Source organism: Gymnogyps californianus, chromosome 7, assembly GCF_018139145.2.
Source record: "Gymnogyps californianus isolate 813 chromosome 7, ASM1813914v2, whole genome shotgun sequence".
Lineage (NCBI taxonomy): Eukaryota > Metazoa > Chordata > Aves > Accipitriformes > Cathartidae > Gymnogyps > Gymnogyps californianus.
The window spans coordinates 5,429,642-5,457,379 of NC_059477.1; the positions used below are offsets into that span (position 1 = coordinate 5,429,642).

General features: G+C 41.8%; 1 protein-coding gene across 6 annotated transcripts in view; it reads left to right on the forward strand.

The window, feature by feature from the left end:
- The window catches only part of ERBB4 (erb-b2 receptor tyrosine kinase 4), a 528,844-nt gene that overhangs the window by 305,549 nt on the left and 195,557 nt on the right, over window positions 1–27,738 (forward strand). For all 6 annotated transcript variants that reach the window (XM_050899627.1, XM_050899630.1, XM_050899632.1 and 3 more), the window contains exon 4: window positions 7,775–7,909. In XM_050899627.1, the coding sequence (XP_050755584.1) occupies window positions 7,775–7,909 (135 nt within the window). The remainder of the gene's footprint in view (window positions 1–7,774; window positions 7,910–27,738) is intronic.

The following is a 27,738-nucleotide window of genomic DNA, read 5'->3' on the forward strand; positions in this document are numbered from 1 at the left end:
TCTGAGAAGAGTCTGGCTCTGTGTTCCCCTGTAGCCCTTCTTTAGGTAGAGGCAGACTGCAGTTAGGTGTCCCCCCCTCCCCAGTCATCGCTTCTTCAGGCTAGACAAGCCCAGGTCCTCTCACCTCTCCTCATATGACAAGTCCTCCAGCCTCTAACCACCATAGTTGTCCTTCCCTGGACTTTCTTGTGGTTTGGCAACAACTGTGTTGCACTGGAGTGCCCAAAATGGACCCAGTGCGTCAGATGTACCTTCACAAGTGCCCAGCCAGATGGGCAGCATCACCTCCCTCACCTGCTGGCTCTGCTTCTGCAGCCCACTGTGTGATCACCCTTCATCCCTGCATGGGTGCACTGCTGACTCATGTCCATCTTGCCACCCACGAGGACCGCCAGGCCCTTTTCTGCCTCTCTCCCTGATTTGCAGAAACCCACAGGAAGCCATGTGGATTGTTGCAATGTTATGTTTTATATCTGTTAATCTACCTGTCACCCCCCAAAATTATATTAATAAAACAGTAAATCAAGCACTTGACTGCTAACGTCAGGATCAGAATTTGACTGGACAAAGAAGTGAGGCAATTAGCATCTCCTTCTGAAAATTAATATCTCTGTAGCAGAGTCAACATATTACATGAAAGCTCCTCACCTGCAAAGTCAACAGGGTCAAACAGCTTTCAAAAGCTGGTGATGGGAAAAGAAGCAAACAAATGAGGTGGGTAACATTGTAAACAGCTACTGCTGCTTCTGCAGTTAACATCTGCAAAGGAAATGCTGGAGCTAAGGCTGGTCATACAGCTTTATGTCTACCCTGTTGTTAATTAACATCAAGGATATGTGATACTGATGGCAGGTGTATGGTTAATGAATGTTGTGTTGGTTGGAATCGGTACATCTTTTTATTCTCTGTTGTGAAAGCAGAGTAATTATTACAGGAGCAGGAAGCCTCCTCCAGAATGGAGGGGAAGGAGATGATTGAAAGGTAAACCTGGGCCTACACACTTTCGGGAATCAAGATCCAAGTAGGCAGAAGCTGCTGTGATCATTGCAAGATGGGTTAAATTGAGCAGCCACTAGGACAAGTGAATCTAGCTGGATTATGGAGGGAGACCATTTCCTTTAGCACAAGCCAAGTGTGTGGAGTAAAAACAATTATATTTAAGTACAGGAGTGTTTCTTGTGAAAAGAAGCACATCTTAAATTGAGTTTATACCCAACTGTTTTCTTCCCTTTTGGATGGGTGAGGGTTTTTTGTGTTATTTGTTTGATTCAGCTGTTTCTACTCTCTTCCATAGTATTTTGGATGACTTTCTCCTTGCACTGAACCCTTTGGGGCCATGTGGCTGCATTTTATGTGCCCAATGGTCTCAGTAACTGCTCAGGGTGCAAGGTGAAATGGGGCCCATTAGCCTGATGCAGACTTGCACGCCAACTTGCACTTCCCCCAGTATCAGGTAGTCATGGAACATATATTGTAACTCTGGCGTGTTTACCGCAAAAGGCTGGGATAATTTGCAGCATTGTTTCCTTTTACAAAGTAACCAGGTAAATGATTTGGTGTCTTAATTTTAATAAGGCTGTGAGAAGGAAGAATTCAGGGCATGCACAGACAGAGGAATAATCCAAGCAGATAGAAATGTTGTCTTTGAGTTGGTTTAATATGGCTGAACCCGTTCATGAAACAGATATTCCCTTTGGAGAGATCACTAAAGAAAGAGTTGACCAGAGCCTGTTGTCCTTTAATGAAGTAGCTAAATGACTCGCAAGGACCCTGTGAGCCCATCTTCACGCACATTTGCGGTGAAATGGTGAAAAGGGTACCCCATCAAACTCAGCGAAAGGTAATCAAATTACTCCATTTTTATTTAAGCAGCAAAATAGGTAGCTAGATTTGGAAGATTTATGCTCAGGTGCTACAGTCCAGTGTTCTTAGTTATTGAGCAGTTGGAAGTACAGACCTACAGGCTGCACATAACACTGATTACTTTTGACAGAAATAAAGAATATCTTGCTGTTACCATCAAGCCTTGAAACTGACTTCCAGCTAATGACCCAAATAATCTTTACTTGAAATTGTATAATTGAGATCGAAGGCTGTCTGGGGCTTCTAGCTGGTACACAGATTCCACATCCATGAGCTTTTGAGTATGGTCATTGAGCTGAAATGGAGAAGGTTAAAACTCTCATTTTCATTACTAAGCTCCCCCCATCTCCCAATACAAATGTGACATTTCAATTTTACACAGTCCAACTCTTCTTAAATCATCTGTATAAAAACTTCAGATCTTGATTGATGATGGATGAGCTATTGTCTCCTAAAGCACCCGGTTCTCATTACCCTTTAAGACATAGCTTATTAATGACGGACCTGAAGTGCTTTCCCAGTGGGTCATCAGCAATCAACTGTGCTAAGAGATCAAAAGACTTGGTTTGGCATGAAATTTCCAGGCCAAAGCCATTTTCGGATACTGTGTTCAGCATCTTGGGTGAAATATGACAGTGTTTTGAGAGTGATACAGTATCTGACAACAGATCCCCATCACCTGGGTAATGATGGCGAAGACGCAGCACTGTCAGCATGCAAAGATGCTTCAGCTCTAACAGAGGCTGACCTTGGAAATGAAGGTATCATCAACGTGCATTATATAATACATATGTACAGAGTATACCTGTATGTGATGTAGTGTAAAAGACAGCTATTTTCTTAGCAGACCATCAGCTTGGAAGGTATAAGATATCATAAGATATATGTTTTGCTTTTGAAGTAGTTACAGTGGACATGCCCAACAGTTTTTCCTTATTAACTCATTCCCCTTTCTCTGCCCACTTTAGAGCTAGTTCTTTTCCCTCTCACTATGCCTTCTTCCAGTTCATCATGCCAGCTGTCTTCATAGCACCAGAGAAGAGCTCTTAATTTGCAACCTTGAATAGCAATAGCAATTTTATAGCCAATTTTATAACAATTTTAGAACCAGATTCTACTGCTAAATAGGTGCCTACAGCCCCCACTGCATAGCAACACACACGAATTACTTGCACTTCAGGATACGTTGCAGAATGTGAACGTGTTTTGCCAATTTAATCTACATTAGAAATTAGATAACAGACTGTGAGGAATTACACTGTACACAAGAAAAAGTCAGCTGAAGAAAATGCCCTTTTAACAGATGGATGAAGAAGATTTCTTTCCATCTCCAGTCTCAACAGACAACACACTTGCAGAGCTAGTGTTCCTTTGCCTTATTTACAGTGATCTTAAGCTTCTGGTGGCTGGTAACGCATTTTCACTGACTCCAGTCAAACTCATTCTATTAGAATAGATGTTATGAATTTAGCCCCTTTTTGAACTTAGCAGACTAAGTATAAATTGTGTGTGATGTACCTACCCGTGTTCCATGGCACTTTATGGAAAGTGTAAGATACTTGTGTTTCCTGGTTGCCAGAGACGTGTATGTTTCCATTCCTCCTGTTAGTATTGTAAGTATTGTATGGTAGGTTACCAAAGTTATGCGGTAATGGTTCTGACAGGTGTTGCGGCTACTCCAACCCCGGCAACAGGCACTGTGGCTACTCCATCACCGGCAACTAAGCGCGACACAGCCGCTCGCTTGCTCCCCCCACCCAGTGGGATGGGGAAGAGAATCAGAAAAAAAACCCCAAAACTCATGGGTTGAGATAAAGACAGTGTAGTAGGACAGAAAGGAACGAAAATAATGATAATAATAAAATTACAATAATAACAGTAAAAGAATTAGAATATACAAAACAAGTGATGCACAATGCTCACCACCCGCTGACCAATGCCCGAGCAGTGGTCTGCCCCTCCCGGCCGGCTCCCCCCAGTTTATATACTGGACATGATGTCATATGGTATGGAATATCCCTTTGGCCAGTTTGGGTCAGCTGTCCTGGCTGTGTCCCCTCCCAGCTTCTCATACCCCTCCAGCCTTCTTGCTGGCTGGGTATGAGAAGTTCAAAAATCCTTGACTTAGTATCAACACTACTTAGCGACAACTAAAAACATCAGTGTGTTATCAACATTATTCTCATACTAAATCCAAAACATAACACTACACCACCTACTAGGAAGAAAATTAACTCTATCCCAGCCAAAACCAGGACAGGCAGGAATAACCCAGACTGTTTTCCCTAACTTATTTTTAATGTGCACTACAGGGACTTTATCCACTTCTACAGTACATAGAAGTTTTGATCGGGCAGGGCCAGCCCAATTGGCAGATCTCCTAGTGTTGACTAACCAGGTGGCCTTTGCTAAATGTGTATCCCAGTGTTTGAAGGTCCCACCACCCATTGCTCTCAGTGTAGTCTTTAACAGTCCATTGTATTGCTCGATTTTTCCCGGGGCTGGTGCATGATAGGGAATGTGATACACCCACTCAATGCCATGCTCTTTCGCCCAGGTGTCTGTAAGATTGTTTCAGAAATGAGTCCCATTATCTGACTCAATTCTTTCAGGGGTGCCATGTTATACTGCTTTTAAGCCAGTAAAGTAGCTCTAATAAGGAAGATGGTAAGATTTTGCATTCACTTCAGAATCAAGTGGCAAAAGACTTTGGAGCTACTCCTTTGCTCAGAGCACCGGCTGCAGCCCTGGTGCCAAAATGGGAGATCATGGTACTCTTAAGTGTGGCCATCGGTACCTTACAGGAAGGTGTCCAAAATTGTCTGACACCGTTAGGAACTCTTTTCCCAATGAAAGCTAGTGGGACTTGTGCTTCAAAATCCCCTTTAGTAACTGTGTCCCTGAGCAGTGTAGAAGTCCAAGGTTAATGTTTGCTGCCAGTGCGGCCCAGTAGGTATTTCAGGCAGCAGCTGATAGAGCTGAGTGCTCTGCCTCCTGTCCCAGGCAGCAGTGTTGTACTTAGACTAACAATTTTCCAATGTCACAAAAAATGGTTTTAGAAGACAAAAATACTCTCCCCAAAATGGTATTTAATATGTTCCACTGTGAGCAGTCCTTTTGAGTGCTGCTTTGGCAGGAACTAGCTTCTTTCTTCGCAGCAGAAATCACAAAATTCACTAGGGGACTTGTCATTCTCTTTCCTGCTCCAGCCTTGGAAAGAGTTCAGCAAAGAGGCACCTCAGGTGTTGCATGCAGGAGAAGAAAGCTCTTTTTGCCTGGCTTCCTTTGCTAGCTCGCCTACATAGGCAGAGATGCCTGCCTTTCTCTTCCTGTTTAACGTTTAACTTTATCTCTCACTTTCAGTGCTGTAAATTAAAATGAGATGATGACTTTATGATGATGAGTTCATTATACAGTAACTCTATTGTATATTGATTACATTTGTGCTTCATTTGCTTAACATGTAACAGGGTTTATTAGGTCTTTCCAGGCATTGTTCTTGCTAAGAGAGGGCAGAGAAGTGCAAAATGCGTTTGAGTTTAAGTCAATGAAGCCAATGCATCTGTGCTGATTTACACATGCCGAGGACTCAGCATAAAGAAAAGTAGGATAGCAGGTTGGAAGAGGAAGATAGCAAGGGAATGAATCTGGATCCCACAGAGCAGGAAGAGTCAAGCACAAGTACTTTAAAGATTGTACTAAAATTTGAACTCAGGGTTATTTAATATCTGTAAGAGCCCATCTTTGATATTATTACTCAGGTTTATTAGCGCCTCACCGCATGAATAGACCTGTAAACTTTAATCCAGTCACCTGTGAAAAATGGTACAGTGCAGGGCAAGTAAAGACCCCAGTGCATCCTGGTTTTGGAGAAGGGCAGCAGGAACAATGCTTATTATTCAGTGATGAGGGAAGTCAGAGCATTTTCCATGTTTGCTTTTAGTAAATCACAGGGAAAGCTGTCAGCTTTCCTTACAGTACAGAGGGGACATTTTCTGGTTACTTTTATGCTGAAAAAAGCCTTTCTCCACAAATTTAAACTATTAGAATTACTTTTAGAGTGAGGTGCTGCCCGCTATACAAGAATGCATCAAAGTTCCTAGCAGGAAAGAAAATTTGATAGGTATTGTCAAGAGTGAATGCTCTAAAAACCAGAAATTATGCCAGTGGCAGGTGTTCAGATGTACCAACTGATAGTGACACTATTTGGAATCGTGTGCAAGTGTTTAAGAAGCTATGAATGTAGATTTTACAGTTTTTCATCGATTGTTACATGTTATTTTTAGTCAAAATCTGGGCCATAATGGATTTGGTAATCCTGTATAGCTGGGACAACACAGAGAAATCATCACTAGTCATGTTTTCAGGTGTTCTTCTAAGTCCCACTTTTTCCCCAGAGCAGAATTGCTAACAGATGCTGTATGTGTTTTTTCAGGGATCATAAGAATATCATACAGACAGATCATTGCTATATCTCTAATCTGGACTCTTTTATGTATAAGATTATTATTATTGTTTTCATTTTTAAGCCCCTTTTCAATGAAAAGCCAAGCTTTTAAACCAGAGGTTTCTAAGAAATAGTAATACTCTGAACTGATTAATATGGCGGAAGGGTGTATTTACCGATGATCCTTTATTTAATACGTTCTTTTCTTGGGGGCTATCTCCTCTACATGCTGTGGCCTGTAAACCCTGAAATTTAAAAAAAAAAAAAAAAAAATGCAGTAATTCCTTCCTTGTTGTTTGTCAACATTAGCATTCCCACTACAGCTTTTAAAGGTTTTCTTGGGAGATGAGAACTATCAGATGACCTTAATCATTGTTACCATAGTCAAGATTTACTCTTAATGTCTCTGTGAGAAGTGTGACACTCCTGACTGTACAGCACCACTTAATGTTGTTCTAAGGTGCTATTAGTAACTAACCTTCAACATTTCTTTGCTGAGGCTTGAATCTCTGACACTAAGCGGTGCAGGAGGTTTTAGCTGCATAGCTCCTGTTAACTTTAATGAAAGTCACATGGATTGTCCTCTGCTTTGGAAATACGAGAGGCAGGTTAAGTAGAGAAATTGTGAATTTGAACAAGAGTTTAGAGGGTAAAAAAAACAAGTTACTGCTCCAGAGAAAACCCTGGTGCTACAACCAACAACTGTAAGATCATTTTCATGTTGAGATTTGACAAATCAAGTCTTTAGAGACAGGGCAACAAGCCTTTTTTTTTTTTTTTTTTTTCAACAAACTGATATAAACATGAAAATTAAAAAAAACCCAACTTTCATCTGCTCAGAAACAATCTCCCTTCGACACAAAGCTTCCAGTAAGGCATGTCAATGGTAGTTTTAGATCACAGGATTTGAGATCTGGACCATAGATATTGAGTATTTTGGATCATGGTGTTACAGCAGCACAGTCTGATCAGAAAACATGCTTTTCCAGACATCGTGGTGACTGGACCCTTCTCATGTACTATGGGCTCAGAAAATTCCTACCCCAGCGGAGCATGTTAGTTTATTGTATGTTTTAATCATTCATATGTATTAATGAAATACAGCATAGTGTGGTTGATTGCTTGTGTTTTTAAAGTCAGTTAAGTCTTGAAGGTTATTTTACCCACAAATAACAGTACTGTTCCATACTTGATTACACTGAAACAACAGGTAAACCCAGTAACTCATCTAGCAACTGTGTGGCTGTCTTCATCAGGTTTCTTCTGCATATAAATAAATGGTTCCTGTTTACGAGTACTGTAAGCTACTTGCCCTCCAGTTTTCAGAGTATTAAGTGAGATTACAGTGAGAATTTTTTGCATTTAAATTTCATGCCCTCTCTCTCCAGTACACAAAGCAGCAATAGATTTAATCAGCTGTATGTCTAAAGTCTTACAAGTATGATCTCTTGTTCTTTTATGCAGAAATATTGAATGGAGGGGTGTATGTTGGCCAGAACAAATTTCTTTGCTTCGCCGACACCATTCATTGGCAAGATATCGTGCGTAACCCCTGGGCCTCCAACTTCACTTTGGTTCCAACAAATGGCAGCTCAGGATGTAAGTACCGGTTTTATTCTTAGCCTTGTCATCTGCTGAGCATGAAATGGTATAAATAATGACCACAAGTTTTCCCTGATCCTCTGTTATGGAGAATTGTATTTGTAAATTTTCCCTGCATTCTTCAAAGTTTGTACACTGCTTGTAGGAACACTTAGTCTAATCTTAAAAACACTTTTTCTGTAGAGAGTATTTGTGAACATCATACTTTTTCTGAATTTTCTCTCATCTGTTTTCTCTATTCTGCATATTCTTTTTTCTATTTATTGCTGAAGCCACTGTGCTGCTGTGGAAGCACAGACGTTATTGTTTGCTTTGTGTTTGTTCCTGCTACTCAGGCTGGTCCTTGAGTCACAATGGTCTGTCTATGGCATCGTAATTAGCTGCTGGAGTAATTATCGTACAAGCTCACGAATATTCTGACTTTAGATGAGAAATGAACCTCAGAGAAATAGTTATCCTGTTGTCTTCTGTGTCTGTGAAGAAAGAGAGGGAATTTGCAGAGGATGGGGTGCTCTTCACGATATAGCCAATATTTCTCTGTTTTTAATATGTTCTCTCTATTTTAATGCTCTCGATTTCAAACTTGGAGTATCTATGTACTTTGATTAATTTGTTTGATCTATTTCTCTATTTCCCTTCCCTAGAGTTATTCACCCTCAGTAGTATTTTGAAGATTCTTGCAGCAATAATGAATTCTAGTGAATGGTGGTGACAGTGATACAAAGTGTTTAGGTAAAATATTCCATAATATAGTAAAGTGCATTCAAAATGAATACCATGCTATTAAACAGTACCCTCAGGATGTATCAACGTTGATATTCAGGTATAGGCTGGGAAGAAGTTTATATCTGATGTCAGAAGTGACACCACAGCAGACATATTGTTCTGAGCATTCCGGATATAGGGACATTCTGGATTGCTTAGCATATCCTAAGGTGTCCCTCAAGGATGTGTAAATGACTGATTGCCTCTTTAGCTTCCACTACAGCCAAGAAACAACTTCAGTTCTTCAGTTGTGTTAGGAATTCAGGGAAAAAAAAAAAAAAAGAAGAGACTCTGGGTGATGAGTCCCCATAATTTCTAAGCAGCAACTTGTTTTTAACCAAGTGCTTTGTGGTATAATAGATTTTATATAAGGCTGATTTGCTTTTGTATATCTCACCTGCTACCCTCAAAACCAGAGCACAGCTACTTGAGATACAGCTTCCTCCGGGAGCCTGCCAGACTCCACTGCTCCTTGATCTTCCAACTCCGGAGCTGAGGCTCGTCTCTTCTGCCTTCTGGCTGGAAACCTGACATAGTTGTAATGCAGCCAGCTGTCTTATTTGCATATTAAAAAAACTCATTGCTGGTGATGATCAGTTCTAAGCAGACCTGATAAAACCTTTGAAGGTTAGGGAATGCCTGTACCCTTTTATGAGTCATTACTTCAACAAGAAAAAGACTTGGTTGTTACTCTGTTTTGTTCTGTTATTGGATTTTCTTTTAGCCTTTGCCAGTTCTTCAAGACAAATGCTTCTGCAACACCAAGGTAATAAGCTCTTTTAAAAAAGCGACCAACATCAATACTATCTTTTTGAGCTAGCGGAAGTTTTAGTGGTGACTCCAGAGGAATCGGAACAAGATCAGTGCTGAGTACTTTTGGAATCATACCCTGAAAGTAATAAAGGCAAATATTAGCTCCCACAGCAAGATGAAAGAATGTATGTACCTAAGTCCAGTTTTCTTAAAACATTTTTTCATTCCTTTTGAGTTGTTTTGAAACAGAGGGAAGGAACAATTTGTGCTTTGCCATTTTGTGCTTGATAAACCCGCATTATTTCAGTGATGACTGAGAGCTATGTACTTAGGCAGCTTCATTAAGATAGCCACCCCAATTTTACTTTATTTTTCCTTACTTGGGATGGAGCAGAGTGCAGTTGGACTGTATTTAATTTAATAAACATAAGTCTCCTTGTCCAAGAAACTGGATTCCATCTCAATACTATTCGTGAGTCCTGCGAAATTTGATTAAACTAGCTAATCCAAACCATTTCTGCCTTCACAACTTACAAAGGTGAAAATCTAAACCGCATTATACAGAAAGCGAACAAATGGCTAAAATGGTTTAACAAAGGTGTTAGGGCTTTGGGAAACAAAGAATTCAGGTACAGAAATCACCATTAAAAACAGCCTAAAATTAAATAGCTATCCGTGTGTGCGTGTGTGCGCATGTATTACGCACACACATGCACACACATAGGTGTGTGTATATGTATAGAAAGCCTTCCAATGAAATCACTCAAATGTGGAACCTTACTACTACATGTCAAGAGGTAGGAGAAAGGGAATAGGCTACATTGGTAGTTTACGAAAAAATTAAGTTATTTGTACTGGTGCAGAAAGGGCTTGGAGAAATGACCATTGAATTATAACCCTAGAATGGAAATCAGTATAGAGTTATCATTAAATAAGGTAGATGCCTCTCAAATTTGGCTCATGTCACTTTTCATAATCTGCTAGGCAGTGTGGGTACTTGCTGGGCCCAGCCTTGCTATTTTTCCACTGCTGCAAATGATGCTCAGTGCATTACAAAGTCTTTGGTACTTTTCTGCATAGACTGTGGCTCATAGTTGTTTGGATCCAGCATGTATATGTATTTACTGTTTATTTTACATGACTGTATTAAATTGCCTGAAGTCTCAGGTGCCTCCTATCAAATGCAAATCTTGGCTAAGTCCATTGGAACTGAGTAAGTACATGTTGCTTGGCATTACTGAGAATATCCTAAGTGCAAGAGATGTCAAGGAAAGCCCCCTGGGACTTTCCATGTCAGAATATCTTGAAAAGAATGAGTGGGTTTTACTGCTTATCTAAAAACCTTTACAGGGGAGGGAGAAGGTCTGTCAGAGAGGCTGCATCAATCTGGGAATATAAACCAACCATACTTTCTGGGTCAAGCTCAACAGAGTCCATGCTAGTAGTAATTTAGGGAAGTCTGTGTAAATGTGTGATCATGTAAGACCTGGGTAGGTGCATCGGCCTATGTGCCACGTTTAGCCATGACTGGCAGGACCGGAGGGGAGCTTATGCCCCAGGAATTGTTAGGACTGTTTCACTGTGACCGCCGCAGTAGTGCTTCCTGGCAGAGAATATTTTGGGGACAAAAGGCTGCGAACTGCCATGAATGTTAGAATCAGATACTCCATCATTCCAGCACGTCCTAAAGCCTAAACCACAGTTTGGTGGTTTTGCATTGCTAGCGTTGTTTCTAACCATCAGTAGCAGACATAAAATCTCCTCCAAGGTGTCTACATGTCTGAAAGAGGAAGGGCCCACCTTCAGAGAAGAGCGCAACGCTTGCTGGGTTTTTGCGGATGCCAGAGTGGACTCCAGCAGGTTGATATAAATGCGCTGTCATACTGGGAGCACCTGTGCATCAGCATGTGTGTGCGCTCAGGGCTCAGCCATGCTCCTTGTTCCGCTTCCCCCCTGAGGAAGCTGACACTGCAAGCTGCTGGTGCTGCTCTCTTCCCCAGCCAGACGGAAGAGCTGATAATGGTCCCACTTAAGGGATAATTTCACTTGCAACCCTCCCTGCTGTTCCAAGGCAATCAGCAGAGGAGGAAGACAAAAGGGCAAAGTGAAATGAAGATGCTTTGAAATAAAATCAGTCCCCTGCCTCTGTGCTTGTTTCATACCTTGGATCTGCCAACTCTGGCAATCCCCTTCATTTACATCAGTGCTAGACAGAAGAGAATATGGCCAGTGACCTCTGGGAATAAAGCTTTTCTGATTCCCTTCTTCGCAGGCTTTACATTGTCACGTCAGTGTTAAGAAGCCAGTTGAAAAGGCCATGGCATCTTAACCACTACGATAGAAATACTGCAGACATAGGAATCCTAAGTGCTGCTTCTCCTTTCTTCTTTTTCTTTAGCCTGAAATGCATTCTACCCATTGCTTCATGTTCTGATCAAATGCATGCAGAAAAGCTTGTGTTAGAGGCCTTTGAATTACACGGTCTTACTGTTAAGATGAATACAGCCAGTGGCTGCCGGCACAGAGCTCAGCATGTACTGCTGAAATATAATAAACAAATGCTGTACCAGGGACCATGCATACTTCAGCTCTCCAAGGACAGATACCTCTGTGCCTGGCATTTTGACTCGTACGCTGAAATAATACGAGTATTTACTGTTTGCAGAGCCTTCTCACACTGGTATCTTGTAGCTGAAGCTTTTAAAACTAATTGTAATTTGAAAGCAGCCTTCTCTTCCATTTACCTGAAATCAATGCTATCAGCCTGGGGTTTTTAAGCTGGGCACCTTGCAGTGGGAATCTCAAAAGTGCTTAACTGTCTAAGGAACAAAATGTTCCCTTTAGGTATATGTTACTGAATTTGTTTCTGCAGTGCTGAAAATCTGTTTTCTCTCCTTCCAAAAATAACCCATGAATTCAAGCATTAGCCAACCATGCTAAAGCCAGGCTTTGCAAGAGCATAGTCCCTTGTTACCACATCCACTTGTTGGATTTAGTCCCTTAACTGAAGAGCTAGAGCTCTGCCCTTCAGAGTTAGAAACCCGAGGTGCAGTTCCTAGCAGCGGTGCAAGAAATAAAGCAAGAAATAAGGATTAGACTTCTTGCCTAAAATGCTTCTAGATTGGTAGACAGCTCCTCTCTGACCAGCTTTAGGGAAAGTCCAGTGGAAACCTGGCTGCTTTAATCTGTGTCCTCGATGTTCTCCTTGGTGGTGGTGTTAGCAGGAACTGGACTAGCCCCCCATTGTGCCAGGTGAGCTCTTTTGCAGGATTTGACAAGGACTGTAGTATTAAATCAGAATTTTCAGTGGAGCTTTACTTGGAGATTTTGTTTCACAGAAAAGCCTGAAGGGTTTGAATTATTGGATTGAGGTCACTGGCATAGCTAATAGCATAGGTTCAAATAAATCAATAATGCATTTAAAAATACTGAAACTATATGGATGCATGTTCATGATGGAGCTGGTAACTGTTTGGGTAATAAAGATTAAAAAATTACTTTCCATTTTCAAGTTTAAAAAAAAAATACACTGCTTTTCCAGAAATTATTCAAGAAAAATGCAGGACTGCATGTTGGCATGTGCCCAGAGTTGCGAAAACTGAACTCTGTGAAAATTAAGCCCATTCTCATGAACTGAAATTTCTGCACAGACTCTGAAGTGCAGTGAGATCTGTGGAAAAATTTACCTTGACTTGATCTGGCTTTTCGACTGAGCCCCTGTCAGCTGTGAAAAAAGCTGGAATTTTTGGCAAGACATTTTTTCAAGCAGAACAACTTCAGTTACTTGCTATACATGACATAGTACCCCTCTATCATTGCTTTGTATCTAATTGCACCCAGTAATGTAAAAACACCCAACTTCTGAGCTGTGCAGAAGTACTTCTACATTGTTACATGATGCATAGGAAGAAAAGGCTTGGTCTTCAGCTGTGTACCTGTGATTCAATAAATCCCATGATGTATTTAAGGGAAACACTGCTTTAAAATGTCTTCCCTCTTTTTTACCTATTGATTCACATATTTTTCAAGGGCAAAAGAAGCCTTAAAACATCATTAGCTCTGATTTTCCTGTATGCCGAGGCCCTGAAGTATCATCATCTTGCCTGGCATTGAGCTCAGTAACTTTCCTAACCACAGCACATCTTCCAACCAGGCTTTGAGTTTCAGAAGCATCCCCAGCCCCAGTGTGGCTGGAGCTCCCACAACCACTGGATGGGTGAGCATGGGGCTTCGGTCCTCTGTACGCTCTCCTGGCACTGGTTTGAATCATAGAATGGTTTGGGTTGGAAGGGACCTTAAAGATCACCTAGTTCCAACCCCCCTGCCATGGGCAGGGACACCTTCCACTAGACCAGGTTGCTCAAAGCCCCATCCAACCTGGCCTTGAACACTTCCAGGGAGGGGGCATCCACCACCTCTCTGGGCAACCCGTTCCAGTGCCTCACCACCCTCACAGTGAAGAACTTCTTCCTTACACCTCATCTGAATCTACCCTCTTTCAGTTCAAAGCCATTACCCCTTGTCCCATCACTATATGCCCTTGTAAAAAGTCCCTCTCCGGCTTTTTTGTAGGCCCCCTTTAGGTACTGGAAGGCTGCTACAAGGTCTCCCCGGAGCCATATAAGACCTTATAAGGTCTCCCCTGAAGCTTTGCAGAAGTGCAGCTGTCCCTCAAAAAGCTGGTTACTTCCCTAGTATTAAAAGAAATACTAGCTGCCTTCATTTCTAATTTGAACACAGTTTTAAATTGCAGATGTTCTCAGCTACCTTCTCCAGCTAGCTCAAAGAGCTGTCTCATAGCCAGCATTTTCTCCCTGCAGAAATGGCATGTACCATGTAATCAGCTCACCTCCTGATCTTTTTTCATAAGCTAAACTGATAGAGGATCTCACATCTCTCACAGCGAGGAATTTCTTTCCAGCCCCAGAATAATTTTAGTTGCTCGTCAATGTAAAATACCTGTATTTTTCAATGTGCTTTTAGAAGGCAGCAACCAAAGTGCATATAGCGTTTTATTACTCATTTAACCAATATCCTGTAGAAGTAAAAATTGTATCCTTTGTGTTTCAGCGTCACATGAGGAACCTGGTGTTCAGGCAGTTCTGACATCTGTGTATTTTAGAGACTCCCTGTTGTCCAGAAAATGTAGCCTGTATGCTTTATTTGGAAATATGCAATCTTATGTTTGGCTATATAAAAGACATTTGGTGTAAGTGACTCCAGCTTACCTGCCAGCCTGGCTCACTCTCTAATACTGGCTGCTCTTCACTGTAATTTGCTGAGATTTCAGTCTTCCTGTCATCTGTTTTTTTTTTATTGCTTGGGGTTTTGTAATTTTTTCTAAACCTTTGGTTCGAATATTAAAAAGCATCAGTCCTGCGACGATCCCTGGGGAGCCACACCCCAATTGTATTCTAATTGCTTATTTACAGCTACTTTTGGAGAGCCCTCAATTAGCTGGCTCTTAATGCATTTTTCATGCGTTTTATTAATATTGAAACATAGAGACAAATCTAATTAAATGTTTACCATTTAGCCAGTGCTTTGCATTTTAATTAAAGGAACAGAAAATGGACTAGCCGGCTGCACAGTTGCTTATGAAGTCAGCTCTCTGTTCTCCTGGTGCAGACAATCCAGGCTGTGATTGACCTTACCTGGGTGCAGGTGTGTTTGGAAGCATTATAGCTCAGTTTGACATACTTATCTCTATACAGTACGTATTTTGTTGATGTGAGTCAGTGCTTGGCTCCATATTGTTTTTCTCCCCCCCCCCCCCCCCCCCCCCCCCCCCCCCCCCCCCCCCCCCTTCATTTTCTCTGTTACACTGTCTTTGTGAGTTGCTTTATTTAGCTTAACCTGCTACCTGATCAGCCCTGATAACTGAGAGTTTGCTGGGCCATGTTCTACTGCAGGTTTCCCACATGCTAGCAAAAGGAGTAATACAGTTTCTAAAAAGATACTTCTTTGAAATATTGCAGAAATGGGAACAATTTGGTAGAAACTTAGTTTAGTAGAAATGTGTCTCTATGTCAGACTAGTTTAAGGCCAAAAGCTCCTTACATTTTTTTAAATTGGCATAGGAGAAAATCAGCCATGTGGATACATGTACATCCCTTTCAGCATACATAGTATATTCTTGTAGTGTGTTTCACAAAAAGCATAAGTTGATATTTGCATGGAATTTTGTATAAGTGATAAGCTTTGTTCTCCACTGGGTGCTAACAATCTGTGTTTGGAGTTGCTGGCAAGGGATGTAGGTGAATTTGTGTACGGCCATTTGTTGCAGCTACAGAATGAGGTCTGAAGGGTAGCCAGCCCATTGATTTAATGTTCAGTAGTGACCTTGTAATTCTTCACAGAGCACAGTAACTCATTTTTTGTACCAGTAGTCGCCATATTAGAAAAGGATCATTTTTACATGTAGTGACTTATCTAGAAATTTATACTCTGGTCAAACCATTGGGTATTTAATTCTGAAGTAACTGTGATAGTTATGAAAAATAGGGGTTCCTCAGATCCTTGCAATCTCTCCCAAAAGTCCCAACCTTCCACCAGTTCTCAGTTACGCTGTGGCTAAATTGTATAAAATGCTACACACATGCACACCAGTGTTTCCAACTGGACCATCCAAAACACTCTCACGCAGGACCAGTCCTGCTACCATTGGGAAGCCACACTGGTGAAGTGGGGAGTCTTGGATCAGAGTGGGAGGGAGGAAGGAGTCCTTTCCCTCGGGTGTAAAAATGCCATCAGTTAGTAAAGATTCAGGAGAGCTGAATGCAGTGTAGATTAAGTACAAGGAAAGGTTTCCTTTAGACCAGTGGAAGCTCCTGTAACAGGAGACAATTATGTGTAAATAATGAATACGTGTAAATCGAACCCCGAGCCCTCAGTACCAAGACCCAGGTGAGATAACCACGTTTCGTCCAGTTACTTCTGCAAGATAATTCGTGCTTTTTCAAAGCACAAGGATTTTGCTCTACAGAAGGCCAGAGTAAGAGCAGTATATTTATGTATGCTGGCGAAAAGAAGAGAGGGAAGCGACTAATTCACACTTAAAGCCAACTTTCAGAATAGCTAGTGTATCATTTCTGGTGTACACCTAAATCGGAAACTACCTACGGAGAAAATGGCATTCCAGAAAGTATACCCTGAAGACATTTGTTATTGCAGAGTTTGTTAAATTATAACCTTTCATTGAGGTTATTACTTGAAGTTCAATTAACATTTTAAATGTATGTTTGGAGATCAGCAAACGGGGCCTCCACAGACAGGCGGTCTCGGTACAGAATATGTTCCCTGCCGCCAGTGTCACTGTGGCAAAGCCAGGAGGAAAAGCTGTTCTTTTCGATAAAAAGCCACAAATAACTAAACCATTTTGTGAAAGCTCCTTCTGTGTGGAACACGCTTCAAGGGCTTGCAGCATTGTGTTTTAGAAGTAGTTACAGTTTCATGGATATCTGTCGTGGTTTAACCCCAGCTGGCAACTAAGTCCCACACAGCCGCTCGCTCACTCCCCCCCGGTGGGATGGGGGAGAGAATTGGAAGAGTAAAAGTGAGAAAACTCGTGGGTTGAGATAAAGACAGTTTAATAGGTAAAGCAAAAGCCACGCGCACAAGCAAAGCAAAACAAGGAGTTCATTCACCACTTCCCATCGGCAGGCAGGTGTTCAGCCATCTCCAGGAAAGCAGGGCTCCATCACATGTAACAGTTGCTTGGGAAGGCAAATGCCATCACTCCGAACGTCCCCCCCTTCCTTCTTCTTCCCCCAGCTTTATATGCTGGGCATGACGTCATACGGTCTGGAATATCCTTTTGGTCGGTTGGGGTCAGCTGTCCCGGCTGTGTCCCCTCCCAGCTTCTTGTGCACCCGCAGCCTCCTCGCTGGTGGGGTGGGGTGAGGAGCAGCAAAGGCCTTGGCTCTGTGTAAGCACTGCTCAGCAATAACGAAAACATCTCTGCATTATCAACACTGTTTTCAGGACAAATCCAAAACATAGCCCCATACTAGCTACTGTGAAGAAAATTAACTCTACCCCAGCCAAAACCAGCACAATATCTCAGTTGGAAAGAAAATTTATATCAGAGCTGAATATAGACAGCCAGAAAGTCCCACAACTGCCTTTTCTTCAGCATACGTGGAGGCTGCTTTTCGTACCATTAAGGAATCTCTAGTCAGGACAGAATTTATTTATTTACCTGGAATTGAAAGACAAATCTAGTAACAGAAGCAATTGATTTTAAAGAATAGTTTTTACCAAGCATATGTAACTGAAGATGGAGGAATACAGGAAATCTAGTGATATAATGAACTTGTTTTGCATTAATATGGCAAGCTGAACTGCTTGAAGTTGCCTGTAATGTTTTTCTTCAACCCACAACGGTGTGTTTTGAATAAAGGGAATCGGTTTAGTTTCCTAATAAATACCTTCAGCCAGCATTTTCAGAAGGGATTTGTCAATTGGCGAATGCCCTTGAAACAGATTTGAAAGGCAGGCAGATGTGGCATTTAATGGAAATACAATGCTTCTAACAATTGAGTTCACCGAATAAAAAGTAAGTAACAAACACAAGTATACCTAGCTCATATGAATAAATAATGCCGTGAGGGACAGAACTCCTTAGGCTACCAGAGCCTAATCCAGGGATCTAGCAAGGGAACTGCTACAAAGCTGGGGATCCTTAGGAGTCATGGACACAGAAAGGAGGGCACTGAGAAAGCCAGCATTAACAGTTTCTGAAGAACCTCTAACATGGGCATCTCTGTATGGTGAAAAATGTATTTTTCAAAAAGATAAACAAAAAATACCCAACCCTAAAACCAACCCCCTCCCTGCCAAAGTGCCGACCTGTTTTCCTGAGTATCTTCCTTCCTTCTTACAGTAGCTACAGGGTGAAAGTTACCCACCAAGTGGCACAGGTTACCATGCTGATGTATAAAAATATTATAAAGTGGCACTAATTCTGTAGCTATAGAATTTAAGTAGTGCTCCACATAGTAGTGTGTGGCAACTGTTGGTAAATGCTTATCTTTTAATGGCAACCTGTGTGTGTATAATGTATTACTGTGTACCACCTGTTTATAAGCAGATTGGCGTTTAAGCAGTATATTGCACAAGGGAGAGACTTTCAGTTTAAATGAAAGCATCCCTTTCCATTATAAGCAGCTTGCTTTATCACAAACACCAGTGTTTCTTGAAAGTAGGAAATAAACCCCAAATACTCTGAATATTTAAAAAAGTCTAATTGAATGGTAATTGGCAGATTTGTAGTGAGTGGGTGGAATTGGTCTTTCACAGCAAGCTCCAGCTGCTCTAGCTAGCTGCCTTTGAACAGCTGCTTAGGGAAAGAGGAAGAAAAGAAAGACTATAAAATCAGCTGCTTAATTGTATCTGCTGATTCTTGAAGCTGCTGTGTGCCTCCCACCCTTTTGAAGTTGTCTGTTGTTAAATCTGCAAGATGCACATCCCAGCCACGAGCTCAGAGTGGGCTTGGTCGGTGCTGCTGCGCAGGGCACAAGGGTAGGTGTATCACTCGGCGGGTGCAATGTTGGGACTAGCCAGGCGGCATCGTGATGGGCTTCTCCCGACAGACTGTTCTGTTGCTTGCATAAAACACAAAACCACCCCAAGCCTTTATTGCTATCATATCTGCATTTTTTTAAGGATTTTATTACATATGCCTGTTTTGGCAGAAATTCTCAGAACTGTCACTAAAGTTCCTGTCCTGCTTTTGTGGACAGCCTGGCTAATGAGCTCTGGCCACTGGTTTGCTCAAACTCAGGGCTGTTTTGGGGGCTTCTCTCTGATCCCTTCACACCTCCTGCAGGGAAGAGGACAGTGCTGTGGCTTCAAATGAAGCTGAGTGACCAGAAGGGAAGTTTCTGTCTGCTAAGCAACAGACAAGGTGTAGGAAGTAGCAAAGCAAAAAAGAAGAGTGTATTTTATGCTCCTGTAGTCCCTCATGCTTTCTGTCCCTGTGTGTAGGATCTCCGCGTTCGTAACTCCTTGGACTAGTATTCAAAGGAGCTTTCACATCTCAAAATCTTTCTGGTCCTCTTGTAGGAACTTGTAATTTACTTTCAAAAACTCATAAAAGCCATCATCAGTGAAGTGTTCTAGCATAAGGGAAATGTTGGGAATATTTGCAGAGTAAGATACTTAATCCAGGGTTTTCAAGTGGTTTTATACAAATTGCTACATATGAAAACAACTGCATACAGAATTCATCGTATTATGCGTACATGATAGTCACAGAATGTCCACAGCATCGCCTCTGTGCAGATCTCTGATAGCTGAAGATTATCCATGAAATTGCAGTCTGAAATTTGTTTGTATGATTATTTTCATTGAATATTTGTGTATAGCAAACACTGAATCTAAATATAAGTATATGCCCAAGCATTGTTTTCCAACAGAGAAAGAGCTTCTGTTATCCAAGTATTGTTTTGTAATGATCAGTTTTGTTTTGAATAGCTAGAGATACATTTTGAATAAGCAGTTACACTTCATAAGCTTATTATGATACTTATCCAAAGTTTGTCTAAAACTGGACTCCAGATTTCATGGGAATGGGGAGTTCCTTTCTAGTATTTCCATCTAATTGAGTCACAAGTTGGTTAAAACATTAGCACACCTAACTGCACCCAGCCAGACTCTAGGAATATTACATGGCACCAAGAAAAAGTAAAATGAATTTTAAAAGCCACTTCGATTTCAACTTCTCATTTCCTTTCTTTGAGGTTATTACTTAGTTTAAAAAATGAAAACTATATGCCCCTCTGTTTGAACTTTATTACTGCTTTGGCAGCATTACAGGAACATTATTACAGGACATTATTTTGACTTATGTGGTATTGACTGACTTGATCTGTTTGAGGGGTGGAGGAGCTGGTATTAAACAAGCACAAGAACACCCCCAGCTTTGGCACTTACTTTTCAGTGTGTCTTTGAGTTTGTTGCAAACCTCCTTTGAAAATCTCCTCTAACAGTGCAGAGATTTCTCACCCAGTGTTACACATTGTGTCCAAAAAAGAAACTGGTATCCACACCCTTCAGTTCTCAGCCAAGATTATGCATTGGGCAGTAAGTCTGCTGCTGCACCTAAGGACAGATATCTGGCTTAAGATTTATTACGGGCACTGATATGGGTGCACATCTGATTGCTGTGTTCAGTAGGAGTTGCTGCTGCTTGGCTTGTTTGTGTTTTTTAATTTAATGTGTTGTAACACCACAAACAGAAGCACCTGGGCTGAGAGCTAATGGGCAGTATCCTAGGGCAAGGAAGGGTGTGGGTATTACGGTGTTAGGCATCACAATGGCTGCTTCTTAGATATGAAATTCATGCACTTCTGGACACCCCTGTGCAGAGGAGGGAGCTCCATTAAAATAGTACCTGCCAGGAGCAAACCAGAGGGAGGTGCTGAAATGAATATAAAGGCATAGAAGATGTTGGCTTTTTATGGTCTCTGTCTGCTGGGAATCTGTAGTGCCTACTTGCCTGCTGCTTTCCCCTCACAGACCTGTCTTCTGCTCACACACAACTTTCCTCAATAAGAAGGGCTTTTCTCCCCTTTTATGAAATACATCAGCAGCTTAGGAGTTCCCCAGGATGTGGGGGAGCAGGGTTCAGTTTCCTACCTTGCCTGAAGGCATTCAGATCTGTACTTCCTATCTCCCACCTCCCAGTGGAAACTGCCCCAGGTTGGTCTGAGTTGGGGTCTTTTCTACTCCTTCTGTTGAAATTCTGAGTATTAAGTAGTCATCAGGTAAGATACAGAAATAGTCCTAGGGCATGGACTGATACTTAGATGTACCCCTTCTCCAGTGATCATAACCACTGTGGGGCAAGAACCCAAGAATGGTTGCGTGCTGTGTCCAGCTCTCTCCCTTCAGGGCCGGTGAGCTCCCCGTGTCATGGGGAGAGCTATCATCGGGAGGGATGGCTGCCTGCTCTGTGCTCTCCCCTTCCGGAAGCCTGTAGACTGTTTCTTGGGTTGCTGTCCGGGGAGGCGAGAGTCTTCATCGCAGTAGGCAAAGGAGAAAGCGGGATGCATAACCCCACATCCTAGTTGAGTGTTAACATCTACAGATGGTGGAACATCACCCTCCCCTTCCACACAGAGGAAAGGGAAAATAAGAGCTACCCCTGTATTTTGAAGGGGTCCAGGGTGGTTGTGATCTGTGTGCTTTGAGGATGGTCCATATGAGGGAGGAGGTTTCATTTTGACCCCAGTGTAGATCCCCATTAGACAGGGACCAAGCTGCTCTGCTGTTCAGGAGCAGAGGTCCTGCTGCAAGTGTGCGAGGATGGGCAGTTATCTATGGCTTACTGGGGGGGAATGTATTTTTTCAACAATAATGATTACAAGGAAAGATTCCTGAGGGCTTGTTGTTCTTGATGAGCCTGCCAAGCAGCAGGTATGACTTGACCTATCCTTTTAGCCTTCCGGCTGTGTCTCCCGATTTGCTCAGGATCCCTGTGTGTGTTCGGAAAGGCATTTGATGCTGATTGGAACTAATTCACCGCCACAGTGGGGGGAATTCACTTACATTGCTCTGTGCTAACAGCTATAAGCAGTGATAATTAATAGCTCCTAATTGCTTAATCAGTGTAAAGTTTTAGACTATGTCATATGTGAAGGTTTTTATTTTGCGTGGATGACTAAACCCCCAATTAATGCATCGAGTCATACAGCCTTACCAGTGCTGTCTGTTCCAGGCGGAGAAAAACAACCAATGTCTTCATTACCCCCCTCAGGTCCCTTTCTGTAGTCGTTACTGTGGCCTGAAGACATTTTTCTGTAGCAGCTGAAGTAACATTACAGTGAGCTTCCTATCAGCTCAGAGCTGTCAGCAATAGATATGAATCCACCGGCCTGAGCGCGTTCGGTGCTGCTGACATGCTCTTCTTCACTTCCCATTTATTCCTTTACCTCTGGTGGCCAATCTCTCTTAAAATCAAAACTGTCTGCCACCAGCGTATCTAGCGATACTCTGTAATTTCGCAGTTCTCAACAGATCCTTGGTCCCTGTGCGCACACGAGGGCTTTCTCCATCCCACATTACTCAAGAAAATGCGTCCCCCTTTGGTATTCAGTTTTTGTTTTCTTTGGTGCTGGTTCACTTTTATCTCTGTTCCCTCTCCTCGCTCTCCCTCACACTGTCTCCGTATCTCTTTCCGTGCCTGTCTTTCAGGGCGTATCTCTTGGATTGTTTTCATTTCCCAGACCTATTTCCCACGCCAGTTTCTTTTCAGCTGCCTGTGCCTGAGCCCCTCTCCATTTGTGTGCATCTCTCTTATCTACTGAGGAAGATGAGGGGAAGATAGAGGTATTGAATGGCGGAGTTGGAAGTCCCTGCTGGAAGCAATCATTAGAGGGAGTTTGCTTTCACTGTTATTGAGCCCCAGGGGTCCCCATACGCCGGATGCACACACCTGGCAGTTAGGGGGTGGGCACTAGAAAACTTTGACTTATGGATGGTGGTAGCATCCACAAAAGGTGCTGTGCTTTTCCACAGTGTAACTATTCATCACTGATGAACACTATGCAAGTTTTCACTGTAAAGAGATCCCATTAATATTTGTGCAGGGTACCTCTATTGGGCATGGAGGCTTCGGGGTAGAAGCAACAATACGGATACGAGACAGAAAGGTCAGTTGAAATGCTGCCATTTACCACAATAAAAGTAACAATATCAGTGCAGGTACAGCTTGTTAAAGAAAAGCCTGAATTTTATGGGACTAATCCCATGTTGGAAAACTATTTGGTGATACATCTACTACGAGGTGAACTCATCTGACATCAGTGAAAGCAACGTAGTTTGATAGCAGTAGAGGAGTTGACCCTTGGATTTCTGTATCCCATAACTCTTCTACAGAGAGGAAGAGAAAACAAGCACTAGATGTTTCTATAAGACGCTTTCTTCTTTTACAGAAAGTTTCACTTTCTCTTGCAACATGTGTCTCTCCTGCCCTAAAGAAAGGAAAACCTGAAAAGTGTGAGTCTCTGTTAGGTAATTAACTTTCAAATCAATAGAAGAGATCTGAAGGCTAGCACAGGGCTGGTAGAAAATGCAAAATTATTTTTACTTAACAAAGAAGTGTGAATGAATGAATGTGTGACAATAGGAGTAGTCAGACAAGGACATGGAAAGCATTACAGCCTGATAAAGGCAGAACAATCCATCACAACAATAGTATCTTTAATTCTCGTTAATGCTGTGCTGTGGTGTTTGAATTATATTTTGATTTTGTTATCTCTTCACACATAAAACTAAGGAGTTTTAGCTGCCTAGAAAAACAACATGCAAGCGTATTTAAGCCTTCTGTCCCATCTAAGCAATGGAAAGAAGAGACTGGGACTGTTACTGCAGAGTATACCTGGAACTTCTTGGACTTTAGGGCTAGTTATGTCTAGAAACATTTATATGGCATCTGTAGCATTTTTGCAGGAGTGAATTTTTTAGGTGAAGGATGAGTTTATAAGTAGCTTACAGAAGCTAATAAATGATTTATAGGTGTTTTGATAATTAATCAATTATTTTAGACTGTTAGATAAGTAAAGAGGTTGCTTATAACCATGGCTTGTAACCATCAAAGCCTCTTTATTTTCACTGTGTTTATTCGCACTTCAGTATCAGTGTGGTGCAGGTATGCTAACATTTATTAATGATTTATTAACCTGATAGAAAACATCTGTAAATGCAAGCTTTGTGCAAAGTGAGACCATTTCTTCTCTTATTTCTGCTTTACTTCTACTGAGAGAAGTCTGCTTGAGGCAGCTGGCATAGCTGATGGGGAAGAAGCAGTGTTTCTTCTCTGTACTACACTGAGCTTAGAGCTAAGAGGAGGACTTAATTTTTCTTGTCTTGTCAGTAACTTAATCTTCTGCGGTTTTACTGTTCCTGAAATAATAAAGTCAGTCTGGAGCCAAAGGAAAGCCCTTCTCAATTCTCAGGAAAGCACAAGGATGAAGTAACCTTGGTCTTTCCCAAGCCAGTGAGCAAATGTTTTCTGCTGGTGCCTTTCCCCGGCTGGGAGAGCAGTAGCATCTCCCGCAAATAAAACTCTATCCTGGAAGTTAGAACAATCATACTACTGTTGCGGTAGTATTGGCCAAGGGAAGACGAGCCCAGGAGATGAGCCATTGGTTTTCTGCGTGGAATTTGCCAAAGCAAAATTAATTCTCATGTTCCAGTGGGAATTTGCCCTTTCTAAACTTAGATTTCATAACAAACCCTGTAAAAATTATGGAAGCCTCCTTTTAACTCCTTCCCTCCTCCTCTGCAATCTAATGAATAAAATGCCATCGTGTATGCAAACCCATGCTACTATTCAGGAGCAGAAATGTACTCTAGCATCACATCTGTAATGGGGCAGGAGACTTTTCCACGTTCTTCCCTTCCTTATCCCACTTAGAAAAGAAGAAAAACCTTTTTTTCTTATGTGCCTTCACTAATGTGCAAGAACTAAGTGAATGGGCAAGGCAGCACTTACAAGGTAGAGCCCTGCAGAAATTTTTTTTTGGCCAAATTCCAGCTAATTCTTGAATCACTATTTGATTGTAAAAAGAACATTTATGATGAGTTGTTACAGATGGGCTGTTTTACTGCTTCTGAGTGTTCCTAGGTCCCACCGATTGCCACCAGGACTTTAGGACACTCAGCATCTTTTGATGTCAAGGACCAGTGGAGGAAATCATAGGAAGAAGTTCTACCTCTTTACTCTCTGCTGCATGAAAACAAAAGGAAGAACACTTCTGCAGTTTCATGGTTTGCCATTTCTTCATTAGTCATTTCTTTTAGCCATTACTGCTATATGTTGTAGGGGTTTAGAATATTTTAGAGACACAAGGAGTAACAGCAATAATTTATTTTATGCCACAAGTTGTTTGATGTATTTTTCTCAAATCTGTTGGCTCACTACAATCTAAAAATCCTAAGAAATATATACAGAAAGATCTGTGAGAAGTAGTATAATTATTTCAAGGATGTCATCAGTCTTAGGGCCAATAGATTTATTATCGTTTAAACCTGACATACAAATCTAATGGTGAGACCTGTTCCTCACATGAATGCTCCTTATGCTCCTGACTACTTATGTTGACTTCCATGGGAGTATTTTTGTGTTAGATTTACAGAGCTGATCTTTAATGGGTAGCAATCTGTCCTTATTACAGTGGGGAAAAACAAGTGAAATACTGAGTTATGTGAGGGCAGAATCTGGACCAGTTCATACTGAGGGCAAAGAAAGTTATTTTTCTTTTTAAACAAACAAACTAATATAGACACACTGTTTGGAGGGATTTTGGGTTTTGTTTTTAATTCTCAGTATATTTGACCTTCAAAAGGACATGTAACAATGCAATTCAGAGGTGTGCTGCCTACAAGCTCCGCTCCTTGTTGTGTCTGTGCAGCTGAGAAAAGTGAAAACAATGAAACAGACACTTTGAGTTCCCAATGAGAAAAAAGGAAACCGGCAGCCTTTTCTTGCTTTGTTGTTAAATATCTCTATTTAAATGCAAATGATCATCTGACACTGCCAAACAAAGTCATGTACCAGGAAGCAGGCATGCAAGTTAAAAAAAAAAAATTTAAATTATTTTTGAAGATGCTGGATCGTTTTTATTTCCAGGAGGAATAGAGGTGGCTGAATGCATTTAAGTGTAACTTTTGCAGAAGTGTGGGCAGGCTCTCTAGTTAGAGATCACTTAGAGGGAGGCTTGAAGTTTCTTCTGCATTATCTCACTGCACGTATTGCAGTGGAAAGCCCAGTGCATACAGTACGTTTTGGAAGGGGGTAGAATCCAGGGACAGAAAGAGGAAGAAGCAGCCAAACTGCTGCTTTATTCTGCCTCAGGAATATGTGGTTACAAGTGATCTGTGCAGTGCTTTATACTACATCTAGCTGCAAGACTTCTGGCTTTCTCCCTAAACTCCAGACCCCTTAAGCATGAGATTTGACTGCAAGGAAGGATTGGGCATAAAATAGAGTCTTGCAAGAGGAGGCTCTGTTGTCCATGGGTTGCGGTTCCTCCCGAGCTGCCCCCAGCAGGGATGCTCTGGCTCAGGTGAGGACCAAGCAAAGCAAGTGGTGGAAAGGTTATCTGAACGTGCATCCAGAGCCATACCCTTTCTCCTTCCCATTTCTTCTGTTGGTCAGGGATAGCCAGTTTATAAAACCCACTTCCTGGGGATCATTTTTATTCAGTTGAGCGAGCACCAAACTGTACCTTACCGAGCCTCCTCTTTTAAAATTCTTCCTTTAATTTGCTCTTTACCTCACCTTCTTTTTAAACTTCCATTCTTATAAATCAATATGGATGTATTTGCTTTCTGCACAGGGTTCCAGTAGTCTCTTAATAATCATAATAATCGTTATTACTGATTAAAGTTGCATTATTCATGCCAGATGGAGTTCCCTCCCTGTCAGCCAGAATGAGTTTGCATTATGTCGTTATAGTACATTTGTGATCTAAATAAACAGATGGTAGAATGTGACAGCAAATTATGTACTGGTGATGTCAGCAACAACGCTTCCCAAGTATAATTGCTTTAAATGAACATGAATGCATCAAGGAGCTGATAGTTTTAACAAGGTAGTTGGCATACAGTGTGGTAATTACCGTACAACATCATCAATAGTGCCATCAATGCTGCGCGAGTGCTGAGGAAAGAATGCTAGCTTTGAAAAAGTCATGACAGAAAGTCCGACTTTACACAACTACCACAGTGGGCTTGCTCAGCTGTATAATGTCTCATAGGTATAAGCACACTGCTCACAGAGGAGCAGTATTTTCTTTTGGAGTCATCCAACCTTAGCTGAGAGACATTTTGCACTTTCTCCAACACTTATCTCCCATCAGGGCGTGTGGGAAGTATTTGATTTAGTGTAATGGAGCAGTGTTAACAGCAGCTGCTGTTAATACAAGATTGAAAGGTAAACTTCTGGATCAGGTTCAAAGGGGGAATTCGCTTAATAGAATCTCAGCAGTATTCAGTGATGAATAAAAGTTTAATCAAAGGTGAGGTTAGGTTCCTGTGGTCAAAAGAGCAGCGATAAGGACTGTGCATAGTCTTCAGCAATGCTTACGTTGGGTTTCTCAGTTCATCACTTCAGGTCTGGCTGGGTGTAAAGGGCTTGGCTGCCTATGCCTCAGGCACTGCCACACCTGGGTTTTAGCAGCTGGGGCTCCGGGTGCAGTAAGGCAGGCTCTCCGTGCATACTCTGGGAGCATTCGGCATTCAGGAGGGAGAGGCACTAAGAGCAGGAGAGTGACTGAGGTCTGGCCACGTCTGGGTGGGAG